The following is a 23,920-nucleotide window of genomic DNA, read 5'->3' as shown; positions in this document are numbered from 1 at the left end:
CCACTAGTCAAGATTTGGAATACCAGTGTTCGGAAAGCAAAATTTACTCCCTTACCTAAACCTACGAAGTTAGGGGTCTTCTTAAAAAATGATTTGTGATTTAGTTCTAAATGGATCCCTGAAGCTTTTCTATCAGGCAAAATCTGCTGCAACTTCGGAGTAACTATTAGGTTGGTGCAAAAGTAATTGCAGCTTTTGCAATTTTTTTTAACCTTTCATACTGCAATTACTTTTGCACCAACCTAATACATGGCTACATAATGGAGGGCAGTGACTTTGATTAAAAGTCACTGTTTAAGCGAATGGAGGAACTACGTTTCAAAGTCAAGCACTGTAGCCTTTTACTCAGAACATTTTATACACTGTCCTTTTTTTAAAAAAAAAATAGAGGCTTCTTGTTTAGTAATAATGCTCCAAGTGCCATGTAAGTTATGAGACTCTATTGACTGTTAATGATTCTCAGAAAAGATAATTCCTATAGTTCTAATTTGAGTAATTCCAATAATCTGCCCCTTTCCCTAAGTATCCTAGCCCTATATCAGGGTCGTGCTGGTCAGAATAGAATGAGACTGTCCTTTAAGTTGAAAACTCCAAAATACACACAGAAAGATCATCTACTGTGCCCAGAAAAATGCAAGGTCCATACACACGTGCAGGATGCATGCCAGCCGTCTGCTTTCTTGTTCTTTCTCTCCATGAGCCATTCTAAGCAAGCAGCCATGACTGCCTCACTCCAGAATGCTCCATCAGATGTCATCCATGTCAAATCCACATGCCTCTCCTCATCCTGCATCCTAATTAAACACTTTGCAGCTTACGGCATAGTTGACTTTGCTGTTCTTGATCGTCTCTTCTTTTAGAAAGAGAACAGATTCGCCCTTCTTTTTTCTGAGCTTCCTTCCTCCATCAACTTGGCTGATTCATCTTCCGTGGACTGTTCCCTAAAAGGCAGCATTTCTAGGATCCTGTCCTTGACTCTGGGCACTCTCTATCCTCTGTCCCAGACATCTTATCCCCCTGATGTAGCTCCACTGATAACCTCTGGGTGACCGTTTCCTTATCTCTGGTCCCAGCTTCACACTCCGCCTTATTTTCAATGAAGCATTTCCAAGTGCCTATTTAATATCTCCACACAGAAGTTCAAGAAAACCTATCCTCAGTATTTTCCAAAACCGGACTTGTTTTGCTGCCAGATATTCTCCTCTTTCTGGCCCCTCTCTCATTTGTTGACTTTCTTCTGCCCTACTCCTCCCAGTTGTAGGCCTTCGAATCGCCCTCAAGTCCTCCCTCTCTCCAGGAACCCACCTCTGCCCACTCCATGCAACATCAGCCACCATCACGTTGCCTCTGAAACCCCCTTCACTGCATCCCTTCCATCACCCTCACGGCCCTCGATGGGGCCATTATAGACTCTTAGCCTTCCAGTTCCTCTCTCTGGTCCCAGCTCTCCTCCTCCCAATAGATTCCACATTTAGCACATTTCTTTTTCTAAAATGCAAATCGCATCAAGTCACTCCCTTGTGAACAACTTTCAGCGGCCCTCACTCACTTCTATGGTCAAGTCAAAATGTTTTGCCAGACAGTTTCTAAATTCTGCAAAAGCTGGCCCAGGGGGACCTTCCCAGTCTCCTCGTTGTTCACTTTCAATTTCACTTCCACCCCATCATTCTCTTCTCTGTTATGAGAACATTCTTCATTCCTCCATCCTACCAGCATATACACAGCTATGAATCATCATTTTGTTGTAGCCTCTGTTCAAGACATCACCCATTCTCTTTCCTACCTGGAACAATCTTCCTCTAGCTGCAAAGCACAGCTCAATCATTAACTTCTCTGTGAAAGCTTTCATCATGTAGCGACATGTATTATTGCCTGCAATAATATGTATTATTGCCCATATTAGATACTAGGCATTGCATTAAGCCCATTTCAATGACTTACTCATTTACTCTTCACAACAAATCCATGGGTAGGTGCTTCCATTTTCCCAATGAAGAAACTCAGGCTCAGAGAGATGAAGTAATTTTCCATGTCCCAAAAGCTAGGATGTGACAGAACTGAGCTTCAAACAAGAACAGTTTCATTTCAAAGAAATGGGCGTAATTACTGTGGTATTCTACCTCCTATCACCATTTAGGTCCCTTTCTCCCTGCTCACATGTGAGTTCCTTGAGGGCAGGGATTATGGGAAATTCATCTTTGTATTCCCAGTTCCCGGAACATAGTAGATATTCAGTTTGATGACTTGTACAAGGTCTGACAATTAAGTTTGCAAACCTGTTGCAATGATGTTGTTAACCTTTGTTTTTTGACACCAGAGTGATTATTCATTATGAATTTGTATCAGCTAGACAAACAGGTAACTATGTTTACTATTTGGAAGTGCTAAAAAGGCTGCATGAAACAGTTGGACGACCTGAACTTTTCGCCAAGAATTCATGGCTCTTGCATCACGACAATGCACCAGCTCACACGGCTCACCAGCTCTCACTGTCTGTGAGGGAGTTTTTAGCCAGTAAACAAATCACTGTATGGGAACACCCTTCCTATTCACCTGATCTGGCCCCCAGTGACTTCTTTCTTTACCTGAAAATAAAGGAACTATTGAAAGGAAGACATTTTGATGACATTCAAGACATCAAGGGTAATATGATGACAGCTCTGATGGCCATTCCAGAAGAAGAGTTCCAAAATTGCTTTGAAGGGTGGACTAGGCGCTGGCATCGGTGCATAACTGCCCATGGGGAGGACTTTGAAGGTGACCCTAGTGATATTGAGCAATGAGGTATGTAGCACTTTTTCTAGGATGAGTTCACGAACTTAATTGTCTGACCTCGTTTTCAGGATGAGTGATGTCACAGTGTTTTCCTGAACTTAAAGGTGATTGGCTACGGACTCTGATTGGGCTCCTTCAGAGTCTGTCCTCACCCCACATTTCCCGCTTGCTCCCCACTCTGTGCACCCTAACTCATTCTTGGCTTTGATCTCTTTCGCTGCTGCTTTTATCATAAATTCTACCAGTGTGGGATGGTTGCATTGCCATATTTACTGGATTAGACTTCTTAATTAATATTGAACTCCCTTTCCTTGAAAGAACAAAATGAAAGCATGGATGAATTCACCTTTGGGAATCCCTTTTTGATATACAAGGCAGAGCTCCCATTTATGACAGGTTCCCAGAAGAAGAGGACGGTGTCTCTAAGTAAAAGTGATATAATCCCCCTTGCTTTCACCACAGGATCAATACAAGAACAGGAATTTACGTTTCTGCCCAAGTACCTGATAGCCGAGGGTTAGGAAGGAGGCACCAGAAATCATGTTGAATCACTCACATGTGATAAATCCATAAACTTTAAAAGCAGTCCTCATTGATTAAATAAGGCAACAAAGAAAATTATTTTGAAAACAGTGATACAAAAGTAACAGTAGTATGCATGGAGTGCTTCCTATATACCAGGCACTTTGCTAACAGTTGCTATAACGCATCTCACTTAATAATCACAATAAGGGAGTGTACAGGTATTATCCCCAACTCACAGAAGAAGAAACATGGGTTTCGAGAACTCTGTGGTAACTTGGCCAGGTGTTGGGGCCGATAAAGGACAGAGCTGGTGCTCAAACCCGTTTCTACCTGATTTTCAGATCCCCACTGAATAGATGTGCTATCCTAGCCCTGATGTGTTCCAATCACACACACAAAAAATGGTATTGGCATCTTGTGATATTAGGTCTGTGGTCCCCAGCCATACAGCTACTTATTGGTAGCACTATGAGAAGAACTTAGGTCTCTAGACTTCTTCTCCCACACCCTCCAACCTGTCCCATTAATACGTGGCATGAGCATCGTGTATGGAGTGTATATCGTTCTTGTATTGTCTCCATAATACCTGCTTGTCGTTTTGACGGGGACAGACTGGAAGGTGAAAGAACCTATATGTATGGCCGTGGACACAGACATGTTTCCTAGAAGAGACAGTGAAAGGGATTTTTGCTATTTTTAAAACGTTAAGCCCATGTCATGGATTCTAGGGAAAATGACCCTGAATCATGTTTTGGAGTCTATTTCTTTTTTTTATATATACATATTTCAGAAAAGAAATAAAGTTATGTAAGATAAAACTGTCATTCCTGTATCTTCAATGTGCTGTCATCCCTATTTCTTAAGCTAGTATTTCAGCTGGAATACTTTCTTACATGCTACGGCATTATACCATATATATATATATATATACACATACATACATACATACATATATATATATATATATATATATATATATATATATATGGTAAATGGTATAATAGCATGTAAGAATAGTGCATGCACACACACACACACACACACACACACACACACACACACACACTTCTTTAGGAAGTATGAAATGATCTTCCCATCATTACCCATCCCCTAGCTCATTTGTTATGTCATCAGGTTAAAAAGCTTTTGCACAGCAAAGAAATGATCAAAAAGGGTGAAAAGTGAATTTGTGGAATGGGAGAGAATATTTGCAAATCATACATCTGATTAAGGGGTAAGGTTCAAAATGTAGAAGGAACTCCTATAACTCAAGAGCCAAAAAATACAGATAGTCCCATTAAAAAAAATAGGCAAAGGATTTGGAAGTCATCTTTGACATCTCTTTTTCACATACTTCTCAGCCAATGCATCTGGAAATACTACTACCTCTGCCTTCAAGATGTATTAAGAATCAGAAAATTTATCACCATCTCTCTTGGCCCTAGACACTGTCAACTCTTATCTTGATTACTACAATAGTCTCCTAACTGGTCTCCTCATCCTTGCTTCTTGTATTCTATTCTAAACACAATATACAGAGTGATATTTTTAAATGGGAAGTTATATCATGTCACTCTTACAATATCTACATGGATATCATATCCATTTCCCTCAGAATGAAGACAATAATTTTAAATTATCTATGACGCCCTACATGATCTGGCTCCACCTTTACCTCTGTGACCTCATGTCCTATTCTTCTTTTCAGTGTGTCTTCTACTACAATCACACTAACTTTCTTAAATCACCAGGAATAATCCTACATTAAAGTCTTTGCATTAGAGATTCCATCTGCCTGGGGTGCTCTAACACCAGAAATAGGCTTAGTCAATTTTACTTCCCAACTCCTTTAACTCTTTGTTTATTTAAATGTCAGCTTTTCAATGAAGCTTTCACTGACACCCCCACCTCATTTAAAACTGCTAAACCATAACCACATACTTCCAACTACATTTGTTCTCTTTCTTTTTTCCATAGCATTCATCACCAGATTTTTTTCCTTCTTTCCCTCCCTCCCTCCCTCCCTTTCTCTGTTTCTCTCTCTCTTCTCTATGTTCATCTTTTACTGTCTCTCTCTTTCTCGTTCTCTCTTTCCCCAAACAGAATCTAAGTTACAAGAGGGTAAGGATTTTTTTCTAGTTTGTTCACGAATATATCCTAAGCATAATACATAGTAGGTACTCAATAAATATTTTGAATACGGTAAAATTTTATAGTTTTATACTGTTGTCGCACATTACTAAACATTTGGAAATTACCCCAGAGACCAGTGTACCAATCATTTGAGAAAGCTCATCTCATTTATTTATGCTCCTGAGCCACTATGCCTTTTTAAATTAATTTCTTTCTCTCTTTTCTCTGTAAAAGCTCATCCCGTTTTGCTTCCTTTGATTGAGGCAGCAGTCATGGAGAGAAAAGAAACAGAAACTCTTTGAGTTGAGATCATGCAGCCAAACCAAAACTAGGAGCCATTAGGAGCTCTACTGAAAATCACATGGGAGTGAATACAGACCTACTATGTGCAAGCCAAAAATACATGTCCAGTCTCATTTGAGTGTCCCTTCTCCTCTATCCAAGATTTAAGGGCTCTTCACAGTTTGCTCCTCTTCTCTCTCTGTCTTTCTCCTTGTATGAGCTCATCTACTTCCATGGATCTATAAAAACCATTGCTCAGCTGTTGATTCTCAAGTTAATGCTCCAGTCTGTCTCTCTCCTCTAGGGGCTATTCTCAATAATTATGCTACTATCCACATTACCTTTTTACTTGGATGTCTTACGCTATTTAACAATGTACAAAATGGAACTCTTGGTCCGCCCCTAATCCCTATTCTCTCCAAGTATTCCCCATCTTAGTACTTAGGAATTCATTCTATTGCTAAAGTTGGAGATCCTTGATTGCTCTTTTTCATCAGCTTCTACATTCAAACCATTATCAAGTTCTCTATATTCTATCTCCAAAACACACCACAAATCATTTACTTCTCTACCTGGGTGAAGGCTACACCATTTTCCCTAAGTTCCAAAAGTAATCGATATATAAAAATGCTAAAGAATTCAAAGGAGTGGGAGTTTTCAGATACAGAGATAGATTGGAATGGTGTCAGAGAGGATTTGACATCTTAGATAATTCTTTGACGATGGATGGGAATGTGATGGACGAGGGGTTTGGGGATAACAAGGAAAGCAAAGGGTCTAGGACAAACAAAGACCCGGAGGAGGAAAGAACATGTTCTGGAAAATGTAAGCAGCCCAGTTGGGTTGGAGATGAAAATGTATTTAGAGGAGAAGTGGGAGCAAGGGCTAAAAACATAAAATTGGACTATATTGTGGTGGGCCTGAAATACCACAAAGGGACAGATTAAATTGATTTGTATACTTCCTGCCTTCCCAATGTGCCTTGCTGTTCATAGCCATAAATGTGTATCAGCGGAAGTGGAAGACAGCTTGGATTCTTTTAATTGTTCTGCATTTCACTAGGGTCTTTTCCATTCTGAATGTACAAGAGGATGCCCCAGAATATAAAACTTTTTCTACTTTTTTCTATAACATCAATTATTAAGCAACACTGTATTAGTAGAACCATATGCTTATTATAATAGTAATTGCTTCCCCGTGATTATTTTCAGAGTATTTCTTTATGTGCTGAGATGTTTATCTTACATGCAGAACTACCTATTTTGTAAAAATACCAATAGCTGGGACACCACTGTGTTTATGATTACTATCCCCATTGAATCAAAGGCACCATAGATAGAGGAAGTTTAAAGAATATTTAATACATCATTTACTTGATTCCTTCTCCTCAAGGTGCCTTGCAGATTGTCTTAGCAGATGTGAATTTCCTTTCATCATGTGGAATGCAATTCTATCCTTGGTTTGTTATAAATTAACAGTCTGAAATAAAGTCCAGCATTCTGAACAATAGCTGAAATATTTAATATGGAAAGAAATTCCCTATTGTGCTCAGAGATAACTGTATTCTTTGGTTAATGCTACCATTTTAAATGGTTTTCCAGCTTTCAAGCCTGGTAGACTCAATGGATTTCTGAAATCTCCAGGTCATCTCTCTCTCTCTCTCTTTCTCTGTCTCCCTCCTTCTCTCCCTCCATATATATATGTATACATATATACATATATAATATACATATATACATATATAATATGAAAGATATATATATATATATAGTAGTCTATCCTACAGAAAATAATGAAAATAATTCTCATGATTTTGAGAATGTAGCCAAATCATTTTCACATCTGTAAATGAACACTGCAAGGCATCTGTACAGATAAAATATAAAAGGACTTACTCTGGGATCACATAGGCATTATAAAAAGTTAATTATAAACTCTAAAAATGAGAAGGATCATTTAAATATCTTTTCATTTGAAGAAGATATAAGAGCAATACAATAAGAAATACAAATAGACAATAAACACATGGAGAGTTGCTCAGCCTGACTCATAATCCAACAAGTGAAAACCAGAATAAAAATATTTTCATTGAGAAGTAGGAACAGCCTTTAGGTAGTTGTCTGTGACTCCTGAGCATGAGTGAATGTGCACCAGCTCATTCTCACACAGTGCTGATGCAAGAGTAAACTTTCCTACAGGAAACTGGTTGAGAATAATTACGATTTTGCATAACCACGTATGTCCTGAATCTTCTATGAATTTATCATAAGAAAAAATTAGGGATGTGCCCAGGAATTTAGCTATACGGATTTTATTTATTATATCACACTGTTGTTTAATGATTCCAAAGTAAAGATAAGCTTAATGTTCAATGAAAGGAAACTGAGGAAATGTCTTATGTTAAAGAAATACTATGAACCCCTTAACTATTGCAGAAAACTTACTACCATGAGGAAATGTTCATAATATATTTACTGAAAAAATATATAGCTCCATATGGATTGTAAACCATGGCGTAAACTTTGTAAAAATATTCAAATTGTACATACACATGCATACACCAGCACACAGACTAAAAAGAATATGCACCAAAATTGTAAACATGGTTCTTTGTGGTGTCAAATTACAGTTGATTTCTATTCTTCTTCAAACTTTTCTGCGTGTGTGTTACATGCACATGCATATTTTCATATATTTTAGATTCCTTTTGCATACTTATGTTATATAGTTTATACATATGTACACTTACATATACATATATAAATATATGGTAGTATTATATAATATATATCATAGTATTATATATCATCCAAAGTAATATATATATGTGTGTATATATATATATAAAATAAAGAATTAACAGTAAAAATTAGCATTTTTCAGCAATTATTAGTACTAAAGTGAAAACTAGTAGCATTAGGATTCTGTTTATTTTGAAAGTACAGATGACTGAAACTCTTTAGAAAGCAATTAAGAAGATACCACTTTGTATCAAATTCTACAGCACCTGGAAATATATTTACTTTTACTAAATAAGAAATACTAAAAATACCAAAACTTAATACTCATTTTAAAACATTAAAGAAAAAGCACAACAAAACATACTCCAAGACTTAAAATGAAAGAATTATAAAAGATGAACACAATAAAATTGAAAAAAAAAAAACCCAGTAGAATATAAAGATACATAAAAAGCTCAAAAGAGAAATGAATGTACCTACCTATTTTAAGCTCGATTCTAAAAAAAAACCATGCAGGATACAAATGTAAAATATTAGGAATGACAAAAGAGCCATAACTATAGTTACAGGAGAACTTAAACAAATTGCATAAAAGTATGACTCCAAAAGAGCAACAAGGATGTAGAAACAGGAATAATCTTCAAGAAACTACTAATCAGTCTGAAATAGTTCTAGCCAGTGTTCCCCTAAAACATACTGAAAACAATGTAATGACCTGTTTTCCTGTACACAGCACTATGTGCTGTTATTTTATTATCTAATCATGTGATTAGTATAAACTCTTGAGTCCAGCTGCTGTACTGTGTGTGAAAGCATAAAAGATTACTCTGTAAGGAACATTTCTGTATTCCATGAGTTTCAAATTAGATGCTTTTCAAAGATTCACATCTTAATTACAAATATTGAATGCTGATATGCTAGTCAGTGGTTAATTTCTCCTATTGAAAAGAAGCACAACTCTGTAGCCTCCAGGTTTCTTGGGTCCTCCTATCTGGATTACTGCTTCCGTCTCCAATCAAACACTTGTGTGTATGTGTATACACTTTAATCAGAAATATAAATATAAATACATAAATATAAATATAAAATATAAATATAAAATATAACAATTCCTGCTCCAATAAACTTGTAGCAGTTCTCTAATTCTTCTTGGTCAGACCATAATTCCTTGGCATGAAACTCAAAGCTCTTGTTCATCTGGTCCCTTTACCTCTATTGTTATTTATCTACTGCTGTTCAATGAAATCTCTATGTTCTCATTAGTCTGACTAGAGTTGGATTTTTTTCTCTCAAAGAGAATATTCCTGAAAAATCATTATAATCTTTATACCATCTCCTCATTCTCCAACCACCATACACATTGGTTTTCGTTCATTTGGAATACCCATCATCTCATTCTCACTCATGTTAACTCTAATCCTCATTTACAACCTAATTAAAACTCTATCTCCTCAAAAGTGCCCTTACTATCCCAGGCTGCTGACATATACAAAGACTATTTCTTGATTTCTCTTTTGAGAACAGACAGGAAATTCTATGTATATGTAGAGGGGTGCTTGCTTTCTTCAATAAACAACAAAGTAAATATTTTCATCTATCCACATAAGAAGTGAAAGGTGACACTGGGAACTGAGAGAAGAAAATAGGAATTGTATCAAAAGATAGTAAAGTCTGATCAGTACAGATAGTAATGAACAACAGGAAAGACAATCTAATAGGTTGCCAGAGGATAATGTATTATCCAAATACTCCGAGGAGAGACAGGTTGTTTAGACTTCATCTTCCGGGAAATAAAATGTCTAAAACAATAGTCACTTAACATTTTGTGATATATCTATATCAATATAAAACTTTTGGACACACTTGCAATGTACACATTTCTGCATTTATGTAATCCATCACATGGGTGTGTACAGATACTACTATATTATGTGCACTATAAAAATACTCAAAAATAGAAATTTTAAAGGATAAATGAGAAGAAAAGTAAGTTTAAATACAAGTGTTAATTTGTTTTCTGCACTCCAGTGAATCACGATGCTAAAATAATATTTTGGAAACATGATCCCACTAATTTTTATAAGAAGATAGAATGAAATAATAAAGAAATTACTTCACTGATGGGGTGATCAGTCCATGGTGGATGCAGGGCATTGTGGGAATGGAAGCAAAGTCCTGGAGGAAGGGATCAGAGTTGGGAAGGGAGGTCAACGAAGAATATATTTTACATTGCAAAGAAATCAGCCTCCCCACCAATCAAATATGATTTTTCTGACATCTCAAACTCATTCAGGGCTCCCAAGAAGCAAGAGTTCTTATGTGGGAATTGAGAGAAAATGGGGTCTTTTACACATATTCTGATTTATGTGGACGAGACAGTATAATTGGAAAAGTGGTTTGAGGCTTTAAAAATGACTAACAGAGTTAAAGTCAAAACAAGGTCAGCGCCTACAACTGTACACTACAAAATGTCTACAGTACTCCTTTTGGTATTTTCATGCATGGCCTTATGTTCCCATCTCCCTGGAATTTGATCAATTTCTCTTTCTTGATGTGTATCCCTGTCGATAACAGCCCTCCTTCCAATTGCACCCCCTCCCCGGCCCCGATACACATAAAACACAGACACACGTGCAAAGAGACTCACACAGTGGCTTTGTATAATGCTGAGCATCCAGCATATACTCCTTAAATCTTTTCAGAAATAAAATAAAAATCTTCCAAATAAAGGTATCTCCTCATCTGAGATCACTTAGCTACTTTTCATCAATGATAAATAAAATAACATAGTTTTGTCAGCATTACATATGTGTGTGTGTTAAAATATGCATACTTAACCAACGTGCATTAGCTTCCAGATGCCAATTTTCATTTTTTTCATTCATTTCGAAGATCCTTTTGATTAGTGATTGCATGATACTGTATTTCTTGCATAAAACACACTAGAAAAAATACTTCCCAAACCTCCTCTTGTGCCTAGCTCTCGCCATATAAATCCATGCCCCCCAACCTTTTTATGCTGAACACAAGCAGAAATATTGCTATAGTGTCTATCTTTTCTATTCCCCTCAAGCCCGTATAACCTCCACGAATGGAGGTTCCAAAGAATCCCAACTCAAATATTTTAGTCTTTTCCATTAGTAAACATACTTGTATTTCAACATCTTTTCTCTTTGCAAATATCCTTGGGATACTAAGAGAACTGGGAGTACTGCACTGTGAATAAGAGCCTTTCCTGAATACACTTGGGAATCCTGCGTACCCACTTGTAGAGGGACATTTCTTAGTTCATGGAGCACCATGTACGACTCTGACTTGTTCCCAGCTCAGCATAATCCAAAAACGCTCCAAGTCTTTTTCTCTTGGAATGCTGGAGGTCTTCGTATATCACTGCATCTTCCTCCTCTAGCCTTTGCTTTATTGTCTTCCATTTCATTGTTACCAACTCCGTAAACCACTTGCCCAATCAAAATTGAACATAATTAGTACGAAGTCATTTTCCTCTAAATTGGCTTCCTCCTGAAAAGCTCTGGGGTTTTCCTCAATCAGCTCAAGTAGCTAAAGTTTTTAAAGTAGGTTTTCCCTCCATCCATCTCCTAAAAGTCCACCTCCATATTTTTACATTAAAATAGCTGTAAGTGCATGTGTAAAATCAAAGATTCTGACTAATTTTTCAATACTTCAGAGCACCTGTTTTACAAGATGGGGATGGCATTTCACCCACTTACCATCTTCTCCGACACACATACAGTTATTTTATTAAATTCTCATTTAAATTGATTTTATATGATTTCATTGTATCTTATTTTAGTTTATCCTTAAAACTATTTTAGAAATGTGTTCTAGAAAAATTGAACCCATTTTACAAATGAGTCAAGCTTACAAAGAGATGTAACATAACTATTCTAAACACGTTACATTAAACTTGCTGATCTCTAGCTTTCTTGCTACCATTTATAATATCTCTGATTTCCTTCAAGTTTGTATGTAAGTCAAGGTTGGTAATCAAGTGCCCACAAAGGCTATGGCAGACCTTAAATGTGAGGAGGATCCTAGAGGGAGCTTCTGTGAACCAGATGACACAAGCCCAACTAGAAGTGCTATGGTTACTCCTAACCCAACTTGTACCTGGGGGGAATCTCAGCAAGTTGTACTGGGTCTTATGTATTTTGAGAGAAGCCAAAAGTACAAATTTCTAATATGAAATCTCTCACTTTTAAAATGTTGGTTTATGTACAATTTGGGAAACACTGCACTGCCCCAATAAATAACTCATGGACTGCAGTTCGTGACCTCTGGTGTAAATGATTATTTCATGAATCTCTTACCTCCATCTTTTTGATTCCTTTAATATGCCTCAAACTGAGCTGAGGGAACCTGAAAAGGACAATTTTCTAGGCAATTCTTTCAGCTAGCACTACTACTCCACATTAAATCATAGTTACGTTTTTGCCCTAATGTATAAGCATGTATACCTAATAGTTACATAGCTTCAGTTTCTATCCTTACGTATAAGCATATATAATACCTACATAGCTTCGATTTCTATCCTATTTACAAAGCTGTCACTTGACATTTCTCCTTCTACTCGTGGTGTTCCAGTTTCAGAATGGGTCACTGCAATGTCTCATTACTTCTCATACACTCTTCTCAAACCCTTTTGAGTTTGCTATTATATTCTGTGCAAACTCATCCTGACTCAGTTGTCCGTAGAAAATTTATACTGTCAACTTCTTTAGTTTTAACTCCTTTAATTTATGGCCTTAATAATTGATTACATTTCTCAATTCCCAAAACTGAAATTTAATTTGATTCTTGACAAACAACAGCCAAACTAATAAGTGACTGAAAAGTGAGCAAAGAAGTTAAGAGTTTTCTGAATGAAGAGGCTTCCAATCGTGAACTGACAAAAAAAAGAAAAAAGCATTTTGCCTCTCACCCATTCACTGCCTTTGCTACTTAACTGAAGTAAAAGTACAGATATCAGGAACTCAGCAGCTTAAAACCAAATGATTATCCACCAAGCCCAATGTCTCCCCAAAGGCTTGGAGATTACACGTGTAATAATCAGGCTGGCCCTGCCAAAAGGAAGGCTTAGTGCTTCATTTTATTTATTGTATTTATTGAATGGAGCCATTGCTTGATAGCCCCTGGGAGCATTAGCAAACATGAAAGAAACCACTAAAGGAACGAAAGAAATATATAAAGAACTGCAAACCATGATACTAAAGTTTATAATGTGGAACATACAGCACTGGAATCAAACACATACTTTTACAGTCCTTCAAGTACTCTGTTCTGTTTTAAAGTGATGTCAGCATTGCTTAATTTGCGGAAAACCTAAATCACTGAAGTCTCATACAGGTTCCTTGGCAAACATCAATCCTTTCACTTCTTGCTTATTTATATATGAAGCCACCAGACAATGTGATAGTCCTACATTTTCTTTCTGGTTCTCTATTATTATCAGCTGTATTTTCACATTGTGATAATATATTTAGGACTCTTATGAACAACTTTATAACAAAGTGATAATAAGCTTTTTGTAAAATAAGGTACCTTTATAGCTTCTGATATCTGCACTTTTGGGGAATCCAACCAGTTATTAAAATCAAATCATACTTTCACTTAGGAATAGAGAAGACTGAAAACCTGTGACATTCTGTGCTCAGGTCCTTTTTTGTCTCATATTCTTTTATATATATATATATATATATATATGTACATATATATATGTACATATACGTACATATATATATATATTCTTCTTTATAAATGTTACTTTCAAATTATCAAGTATAAAAAAAATAAAGCTTAAAAACAAAATTTGAAATAATTGTCACCAAAATGGATGTAAAGTTTGTTTTGTTTTCTTTTATGATTTTTAAAGATTTAAGAAATTACTTTCTTTAGGTTACGTGGATGTTTTTTCTATAAAATTTGGCTGCAAAAGAAATCATTCCAGTATCAACATCAAAAGTACAGTCAAATATTACTGTATAATTTTTGTAGCTTCCCTCTTTTATTATTCTTTCTCCCGACTTTAAGAGCAAAAGTATGAGCCCTGGGCTATAATTATCTGGTGCTTACAGTAAGTTTTTACATCTGTTCTAGGCCTTCCTTGTAACTTTAACATGTGGGTTGGGGGAGAAGAAAGGAGTAGAGTGGATTCTAAGACACACAGTGAGTTTAAGAGTATGTCATTGAGTGGGGCAGAAATAGAAGCTCACATCAGGTCTTGAAGGTGTTTTCTTACAGGGCACTCTCATGTGAAATTTATTAAGGAGCCATTTTTTTTTAAGAGAAATGAAGAAATTCACCTCCTCTGACAAATGAATGAAATGTGGTTGGCGGTAACACCCTACAGACATTACCTCTCTGGAAAATCTTCCTCCCCTCAGAGTTCATGTCCCATGTCTCAATTAACATGCAATGAGTACCCGGATGTGCCCAAGCCCTTCTGAGGAGACAGGAACACTGCAGACCTCTGCCAAGAGGACACACAATCTAATAGAATCTGTGTTCCACAAATACACTTTACACAAATCCATTATGTGCCGAGAGCCAGCTTGTTTTATAAATGCATTTTGTGAAATGCAATGGAATTAACCCAACATTTATATTTTGAACCTCAAAGTACATTATGAAAATTATAAATTTCCCAATTGACAACAGATGAAAATGAACATTGTCCTTATTTATTTTGGACGGGGACGGGGAGGGAAGGATGATTTTTTTTTTAAAGCTTTAACCAACGCCAGATTTAATTTTATGTGATTTCTGGTTTCCTACTCCAGACCCAAGTTTATTTTCTTTGTCTTTTTGTTCTTTTTCCTTTCTGGATTTCCAATAAAATCACGAAAACTAGAATTATGATGGAATGAAAAAGAAAAAAAAACAACTCAAGGATATTTTTGAGTCCCCAAGGTGAAGAATCTGCCTAAGGGAGTCAAGAGTACAGAGACCAGATTTTTTACAGTGTGTGCTATTATTCCGCATTTTTAAGAAGGCAATTAGTTATTCTTGTGTATTAGTGACTGCCCCATTTTCTCCATAATTCGGATGAGACAAAGGGCCTTGGAGAGGATATATTTTAAGTGGGACATTTATTACCCAAAAAAGGAATGATTCTAATTTAAAAATCACTGGGAAAGCCCTGTCTATGGATGCAGTCAAATTTCACAGCAGCAGAAACTTGGCCCAGGTATTCTCAACTCTCATTGCCATTTCTAACCAAGTCATCATTACCTTAAAGACAGAGTTAAAGAATTGGATAAAATAACCTGAACCTGAGAGTTTTATCTATTTAAAGCAACCCAAACCAGCGCAGCGTTAATTTGGTGGTCATACAGTGAGTGTAAGACACAGAGCTGTGAGTGGTGATAACTCTGAAGTGTCTGTGCTGGGAGAAAAAAAAAAAAAAGACAAATTCATCGGTGTGTTCAGCGTAACAGTACTTTCAAGTCACTAGTAGGTCATTTTTGTCACAGTAGCACGCAGGAAGCACTGTTGGCAGTGGCAATTTTACTGCATGGGTCTGAAGGCTGGGTTCATATTTCATACAATAAAAAGAGAAGAAGGTTTTTGAGATTTGTCTTCACTTTCTACCTATGCTTAGAAAAACCACGATAGGAATTTTTAAGGGTGATTTTTTTTAAAATAAGCACTGTGAAACTTTATGTACCCCAAGACCCCATCATAAAAAAAGGAAATAAAAATATATGGGCTCCAAAGAAAAGATTCGTTTTATGGCCATATATCCTTAAAATCTAAAACGGAATTGGAGAGCTTCTTTTGCGAAGTATAGATTCTTGCTACTTCCTGTTCAAGAGAGGCATACCTAAAAGGTTATTGATTTAGTTCTGAAGGACAGAGTGTTTATTATGGAGGAAGCCATTGCGGGGTACAAGTGTGAGGAAATTAATGACGGCTTTGTAAGTGTCCACGCTGTGGTGTGGAATCAGTGGGGCAACTGTCAATCTATATGATAATACATTCCCAAACTTCATAAAACCAGTGATGTGAAAACACATTGATTTCTCTGTGAGCTAGATGGAATTTGTCAAAGAGAAAGAGCAAGAAGTTTACTGAAGTTAACACCTCAGCCTGCAGAGTAGCCTGTGCCTTACTTTTTATTTGCTTAAAGAGTTGAAGATGTGACGCGTACAATTTCTTGTTTTTCATTTCTGGACCCAAATGAGAACAGAATATGTATTATGTACATCTTTTAAATATGTGAAATATTTTTCATTTTTTTTTAAAAAGAGAAAAGAAAACGCATTATTCTATCTATACATTTTAAAGTAACCAGCGATCACCTACGTTTGAACTGTGGCCTTCGAACTTTCGTGGTAATCTCCCAGACTCAGGCACAAAAGGCTTGCTTCGTACTTCTGAGTACATTTTTCTTTATGCAATTCTGATGGCATTATAACTCGCATTACAGAAGGAAAAAAAAAATGAGACACAATATCTAAGGGTTTAGTTCCTATCAGTACGCAGGGCTTTACACAGACTCCCATATGTGAAAACTGTTCAAATGTGATGTTCTAAATAATATTGGAAAAAAGAGACTACTACTGGTCTACCAAATACTTAATTAATTATAAAGTTCGCCCATCCATAACAGCTCTAGGAAAATTCGAGGCAACAATGTTTTGCTTCCTTTGCTTTATTGGAGACCTCCCCTTACTAGTTTAGTTTTTAAAGATGTATATAGCTTTAAAAACAGAGGGTGTGGATTCTATAAATATGTATAAATAATTCTGTGTAGATGGTTTCCATAAGACCAGTGAGAATACCAACCACGGAAGATCTGCTAAAATACCTTGTTTAAAATGTTACTTAAGTTCCTGGATTACAAGTGATTTTATTTATTAGGCAATCAAACTACCTCCATTTAAATCATATCTAACACACACTGAAGTTGAAAAAGTACAACAGTAAATGAATTCAATGTATGCCTTTATGAAAACTTCTAAAAGTAATTTCCTATCAACTAAGCATCTTAGAGAGTTGAATGTGCCAAGAGGCAGAATTTTGTTAAAATTCAAAAGGAGTCAAGTGCAGATTTTTTCTTGAGAGTACACCTTGATTAGCTACATGAACGAAGGCATAAGTAAGATACATCCCCTTGTCCCCACTGTAGAATAAATTATTTCAGAATTAAACATAAATTTAAATGCAACAAAGTGACATCTTTTTAATATATGCAACTTACCAAGGAAATTATATATTTTCAACAGTTTTGAGATTAAGTAATATATAGCTATGCTTTTGCATTCACAACAAGCTGTATGCCGGCAAATTTCTTTTTTCTTTTTTTAAATACAAGAAAATACTGAAAGCTACTCTAGAAGTTTATAATATTTCACATAAACATCCTTAACTGATCTATTTCTAAACATCTTAATGGCAATTCTTTTAGCAAACACACAATATATTCATAACAACTCACATACCCTTTGATGTTTCCTTCATAAATCAACTGTACCTAACGCAATTTGTCTTTTTAAAAATGTTTTTGACTAAACACAGTTGTGAGTCCCTCAGAAATCCACAAATAAGCACCTTATCTCTTTAATGACTTTCTTAGGCTTCCCTATATTTACTGCTTAATGATCGGAAGCATTTAATTTTCAAAGTTTCATTAAAATCCATCTACAAAGCTGATGGAAAAGCAATAGTGATTTGCGATAGAAGACGCGGGAAGCCATTAACCTACAGAGGTACCAAGGAGAAAAGTAAACATATAAGAGAGCACTTTTTTGAAGACAAGTCCCTTCCTATTTGTCATTATTAAACTCCAGAGCATCTGTTCCCAGTTTGATCTTCAATACAGATATGAGGCACTGCCGCCTGGAAATGAAAGTCTAGGACAAGGTAGGATTCTTAAGAGATCGTCACGAAAAAAAATAACCCAGGTTGCCATTTCCTGGGAAGGGGCAATCAATATAAGGAGCTAGAAACTCGTGGTGAGAGGACATTTTCTAGGTATAGGTCATAGTTTATCAAGTTTCCTCTTTTGCAACGTAATTTACTTGCTAATAAGACCAACCGACTTCACCTGAGTATTGTGTTATCATCAAAAGGCGATTTAAAAATTCTCTCCTCATGTCTCGTGCGCTTGAGGTTGGCTGGTTTATTTTCCCCTAGCTCAGAGTGGGGAGACGGAGTCAATTTAAAAGAAAATGAATGGTTTTAGATGCCTCTTTATTAAACAATAAAAACACCCCAAGACCCACATCGTGCAGTACCCGGAACAGGAAAAAGATGTATTGAAGAAGCAGGCCTACCGTTCTCATCATCTGACTTATTTTCGTTGTCAGAATCAGTCAAGGTAAGGGCTGAGTTTTCACGACTGGACAGGCCGGAACTGCGCCTGGATTTTATCCCTCTCCCCCACAGTCTGATGGCGTGTTCTGGAGACATCCCTCCCTCGGTGTCGGAGTCTGCGTCGGACCCTGCGCTCAGAGAGTAGCCCTGGTGAAGGAGCCCCATGTCGGAACAGTAGCCACTTCGGTGCGGGGAGGGCTCACAGATGCCCAGTTCCGCAAGGCTGAAATTCGTGCCTAGGGTGACAGCAACAGAGAGACCCGTTAACATTTGCGAAATGCTTCTCGAAGTTCAAATCTATTCTTACAAAAAGCAGACAGACACTTTTTCCATCTAAACAGATACAAGATTGGCCACAGTAGACAGGACAAGGTCTTGGGCGAGGGGATTTAGGATATTGGGGTAAATTTGAAAACAAAACAAAAAGGATGCATCAAACATGAATTTTAATCCTAGGACAGAATGCTCAGATTTTATTTCGAAAAGTTTTAAGCATTTACTGTTGTCTCGGTAGCGCCATGGAGCTGGAAAAAATAGCTAATATGTACCGAGCACTTACTTTGCTCCAGGTATCTTTTACTTTGCAATTTTTATTTTAAATTGTAAAATTTTATAACAATTTTATAAAGATGATACTATTACGGTAATCATTCTGTAAATAAGGAAATTGAGGATCAGAGGAACAGAGAATTCAAGTGACTTACCCAAGGTCATACATCTAGACTGTAGCAAAACCTGGATCTGATCTTGAGCAGTCTGTCTTCATGCCAAAGAACCTTAATCCTCCAATAAATGTGAGTGGTGGCCAGGAGACCTGGGTACCAGTCCTAGCTTCCCACTGGTAAGTCTCATTGTGGCAAGCCTCTTACTTCTTGAGCCTCAATGTTTTCATCTGTAAAATCTGGGTATTAATCTCTTAAATTCCTCTCAGGGTAGCTGTGTGACTTATATGGGATACATACATATCCCATATTAGTAAACAATTTGTTAATTAAATCACCATCCTAGGGATGAAGAGTTAGTCCTTTTGTTTTAAAATGATATCAAACAATTTCTCTTCGCTGACACAATTTAAAACCACAACTAGGTTTCACCTATGGAATGTGAGTATGTGTACTTGTGGGTGTGCATGGGACGGGTATGGGGTTTTCCTGGAAAGAGGAAGAGAAGAGGTACTTATTGAACACATGGACGTTCCCGTGTTTCAGGCATGGGACCAGGCACTTTATAGCTTTATCTCATTTAAATCTCCTCATAGCCCAACAGTTGAGGGGTTGAACACTTTACAGGGAGGTGACATAATGCGTCTGAGGTCACATCTGGGCACGTGGCAGGTCCAGGACTCACCTCTAATCTGCAGCCCCCAATCTTGTGCTCTTTCTACAACGTCTAACTGTCTCAGTCAAAAACGAATTTGGCAACATTTTGGCACAGGGGATGCTCTACGCATTTGTGTCTTTACTATTCAGCTTGTTAAAAGACTCTTCAAGGTTGCAACGCAAATTAGATGAAGTCATGTGGTACGCTCCATTTATTGACATAAAACTAATTTTTTGGTCTGTAACCAATATGTAGACAATGAAAAAAATGCAGTGAAGAAATGCCAGTGAAGAAAATCTTAAATAACACCAACGCCATGGGTTTCACTCTATGTATATTGATTACATGAGAATCATTCCTATCACTCATGTCTCCAGCTCATGATAAACTTCACACTCTGTGCTAGTCCACATACATGATATCATTTCTCAGCTTTTGTTTTTAAAAGGTGTCAAACAACTGTTTATATCCACCCAATGCAATGTGAATTTGTAACAGACAAGTATTTTTATTCTGAGGTTTTACTTTCCTTTCTTCACAGCAGGTTGCACTTCCACAGCCTTACTTGGCTGTGTGAATGGAATCAAACCCGCTTCTACACATGACTGTCTCTGTGGAGTAAAACCTACTCATTGGGGGGCTATCCCAAGCAAACATTCCTGTGGGCATATGGGATGCCTTCCTACCCCCGTGCAGGGAAGAAAGGGTCCTGATTGTCATCAGCCAGTTCTCAAGGGCTGTTTATTCCCTAGCTCCATTTTATCATGCTGTCTGCCCTGCGTACTCATTCCAGTTTGAATCCTTGGTAATTAGGTATTGTCTCACAATTGCACACTAAAATGTATATTTCAGTTTCAGTAGTCTATAAAACTAAAGTTATTGAGTTAATATATATCTGATACTACAATACTTTCCTCTCTACTGTGGCTTTTCTCATTCCTAAGTAAATGAAAAAAAAAGTTGTTGAATGTTAGCATTCTCCCATCTCGTCTCTAGAGCTCATATTTTTTTTCTGGACAGTCATGAAATATATTGCTTCCTTTTCCTACAATAAATGAAAACAAGCCCAATTAAACATACATGTTTTTATTCCACATGTGGGAATTTTTAGCTATATGATTGCATTGGAAATGGAGTGTTTATGTATTAAGGCAACTTTTCTGATGGTTTTCCCACATCTCATTATCTGGAACTAGCTTCAAAGACCTCCTCAGGAAAAGAGAAACATCTGTGTGAGGAAAAGAAGCCTCAGTTTTCAGAGCATCTCATGTGACTTTCAACCTGGGCACTAGAAGTAACAGGCAGTAAGCCTACAGTACAGGAAGCCATGGAACAAATATACTGCCCCTTCTTTGGTTATCAAATTTATTTGAAAATTAGAAATTAAAATGTTATTTCTCTGTTAAGACAAACGCGAGGTCATCATGAATCAGTTAAAATTTGCATAAATGTTTAAAGTAACCACAGATGTTAGAAAAGAAAACAAGTATATTTCAAGTTTCAAATTCAAGCTTATAGCCCTGAAGCCACAAACAAGCAACATTGTGAAGAAAATCAGAGGTACTATACTGAATTTACCAGGAGAAAGTACATGAGTTCACACTGGCTTACAGAAAGGCAGACTTTCCTCTACAAGCAGAATTGTTTCCTCAAAAATATTACCTTCTAAACTCCTCATCTTAATCTTCCAATAGGACCACTATTCCCCAGTGCCACCCATTCCCCACAATTCCTAGTTTGGTACCTTTTTGTCCTCAACTAACTCAAAGAATAGGAACATCATTGTAAGTACTTTGGATAGATTCTGGACCAAGGCTTTCCCAAGTTTGCTGTCCCAATATAGGAAATGGGGGAGCCATCTACACAGTAGAGAGAGAAAACTGGTCTACCATTTATTACATTATTCAACAAATATTTATTGTTCATGGAGTTGTGCTAGGCACAGGGGATAGAGCAGTGAGCATAACAAAAATACAGCCCATGATATTTACAGCCTAATTGGGAGACATTAATCAAAGAATCACATACACGAACTACAGCCTATCCAGTAATAAATACTACTATACAGAGGAAAAGGAGAGGGAGCCATGAAAGGTCGTTGAGTGGTGCAACCCTTCATCCTTTCACAGCTTGCCCAGCAAGTATCCATCTAGCGACAGCCTCACTACTTTGAAAAACTGCAAGTTTACTCCATGGAGAACTTATCATGATCCTTTCCATTTGCTCTTACCATACCCATTGTCCCAAACATTCCTCTATGTGATTTCAGACAAACATTTTTCATGTAGTTTGTCTTACGGCATGAAGCCCCATGCTCAACATGTACATATTATGGGGTGATTTTAATACTACGTCAACTTATCAGTTGCACTTACTTTGCTCATGATTCAAGACGGATTTTGCTCTAATTTATCTTGTACAATTATAGCTTTATGAAGCTCCATGCCAGCTTTGAATGAAAGAAAGACATTAGTCATTGTGTAATTCTCCAAGCTAAGGACTCCAGTGGAAAGTAGTCAACATTTCATTCCTTCTTTACTATCTTGCAAAACAATAAAAGGAGGCACTGAAATATTTATGAAACATATGTTTGCCCTCTATCTACCTTCAATCTCCTTGATATCATTGATTAAGGTAGATGTGGACAACATGTGAAATTCATTTCATCTCAGGTATGTGTTTTATGGCTATTGCCAATAAAATTCCCAGTGTGGCACCGTACTTCGTTACCAATGGGAGTAAATATTTTTATAGATGAATGATTACATAAAATCTATGATATTTACACCATGGAATTTTAGTATAATTTAAAGTGATGGGAGAGAATGTTAATGCTAAAATCTATTATGTGATCAGGATAGTGGAACACAAATCTTTAAAAATAACTCTCTTGATAAGTCTCTTTTGCTTTACGTTGTCTTTTCCTTTATCATAACCTGTGTATAACCCAGATCCTCGCTGAAACATTTTGAGAGAGAAATTTTGCAGTAGGTATCTATCAAGAGTCATCCTTTGGCTAACTAACTTTATTTGGGGACACAATTCTAAGGAAGGGTATGTTAGCACATTGTGATCATGTCTTTATTTTCTAAGATTTTACCAACTTCTCACACTTTCAAATAACCTTTAACTAGGAGAAGCACATATGTCGCTAAGTCAGAATTATCATGTCATGGTAATACCAAGGAATACAAATAGCACTGAAAATGTCAGCAGTTGAACAGATTTTCTACTATGAGGGCAGAAAGATAAAACTTAACTGTAGTAGTGGTAGAGTACAATATAGAAAACTTGTCTTATCTAAATGTTCACTATGGGAGTTCTGTGAATTTCAGAGATTTTTCACATGGAAGCAAAAGTTGCTATAACATGAGAATAGCCACAAATGGTCATTTATAAACCCAATCCCCACCCATCCCCACCTACTTACTACATTGATATGACAGTCCTATCAACCACCATGTCAATGTCTATATCATCAATGATTTGCTGACAATAGAAAGTAATATAGTGCTAATGTGACATTAAGTGGCAAAGCTTGTAAAGCTGCAGATTTCCATGGCGTCAATAAAAGCGTTGTTTTAAAGCACTAGGATCATAAGCAAGGCCATAGAACAACCAAAATCTAACAGAATTAAGCTATGAAGAGAAAACAAAAATGGATGTTGGCATGATGATGGATTCTTCAAAAGATGATTTGATGGATTTCTGGTTCTAGACCAAGATGGACTTCCCCACTTCTCTCTATTCCCCCCACCAAGTACTAAAGACACTCTACAATACATATAAAAACCACAAGAGAGTCAAAA

General features: G+C 36.8%; 1 protein-coding gene across 2 annotated transcripts in view; it reads right to left on the bottom strand.

Annotated features, from left to right (window-relative positions):
• TENM2 (teneurin transmembrane protein 2) overlaps positions 1-23,920 on the bottom strand; it is a 1,147,948-nt gene that overhangs the window by 779,581 nt on the left and 344,447 nt on the right. For both annotated transcript variants that reach the window (XM_033096732.1, XM_033096733.1), the window contains one exon: positions 18,752-19,027. In XM_033096732.1, the coding sequence (XP_032952623.1) occupies positions 18,752-19,027 (276 nt within the window). The remainder of the gene's footprint in view (positions 1-18,751; positions 19,028-23,920) is intronic.

This window comes from Rhinolophus ferrumequinum, chromosome 24 (genome assembly GCF_004115265.2).
Source record: "Rhinolophus ferrumequinum isolate MPI-CBG mRhiFer1 chromosome 24, mRhiFer1_v1.p, whole genome shotgun sequence".
NCBI lineage: Eukaryota > Metazoa > Chordata > Mammalia > Chiroptera > Rhinolophidae > Rhinolophus > Rhinolophus ferrumequinum.
The sequence above is the reverse complement of the archived record's forward strand: the minus strand, read 5'-3'. Positions and strand labels throughout refer to the sequence as shown.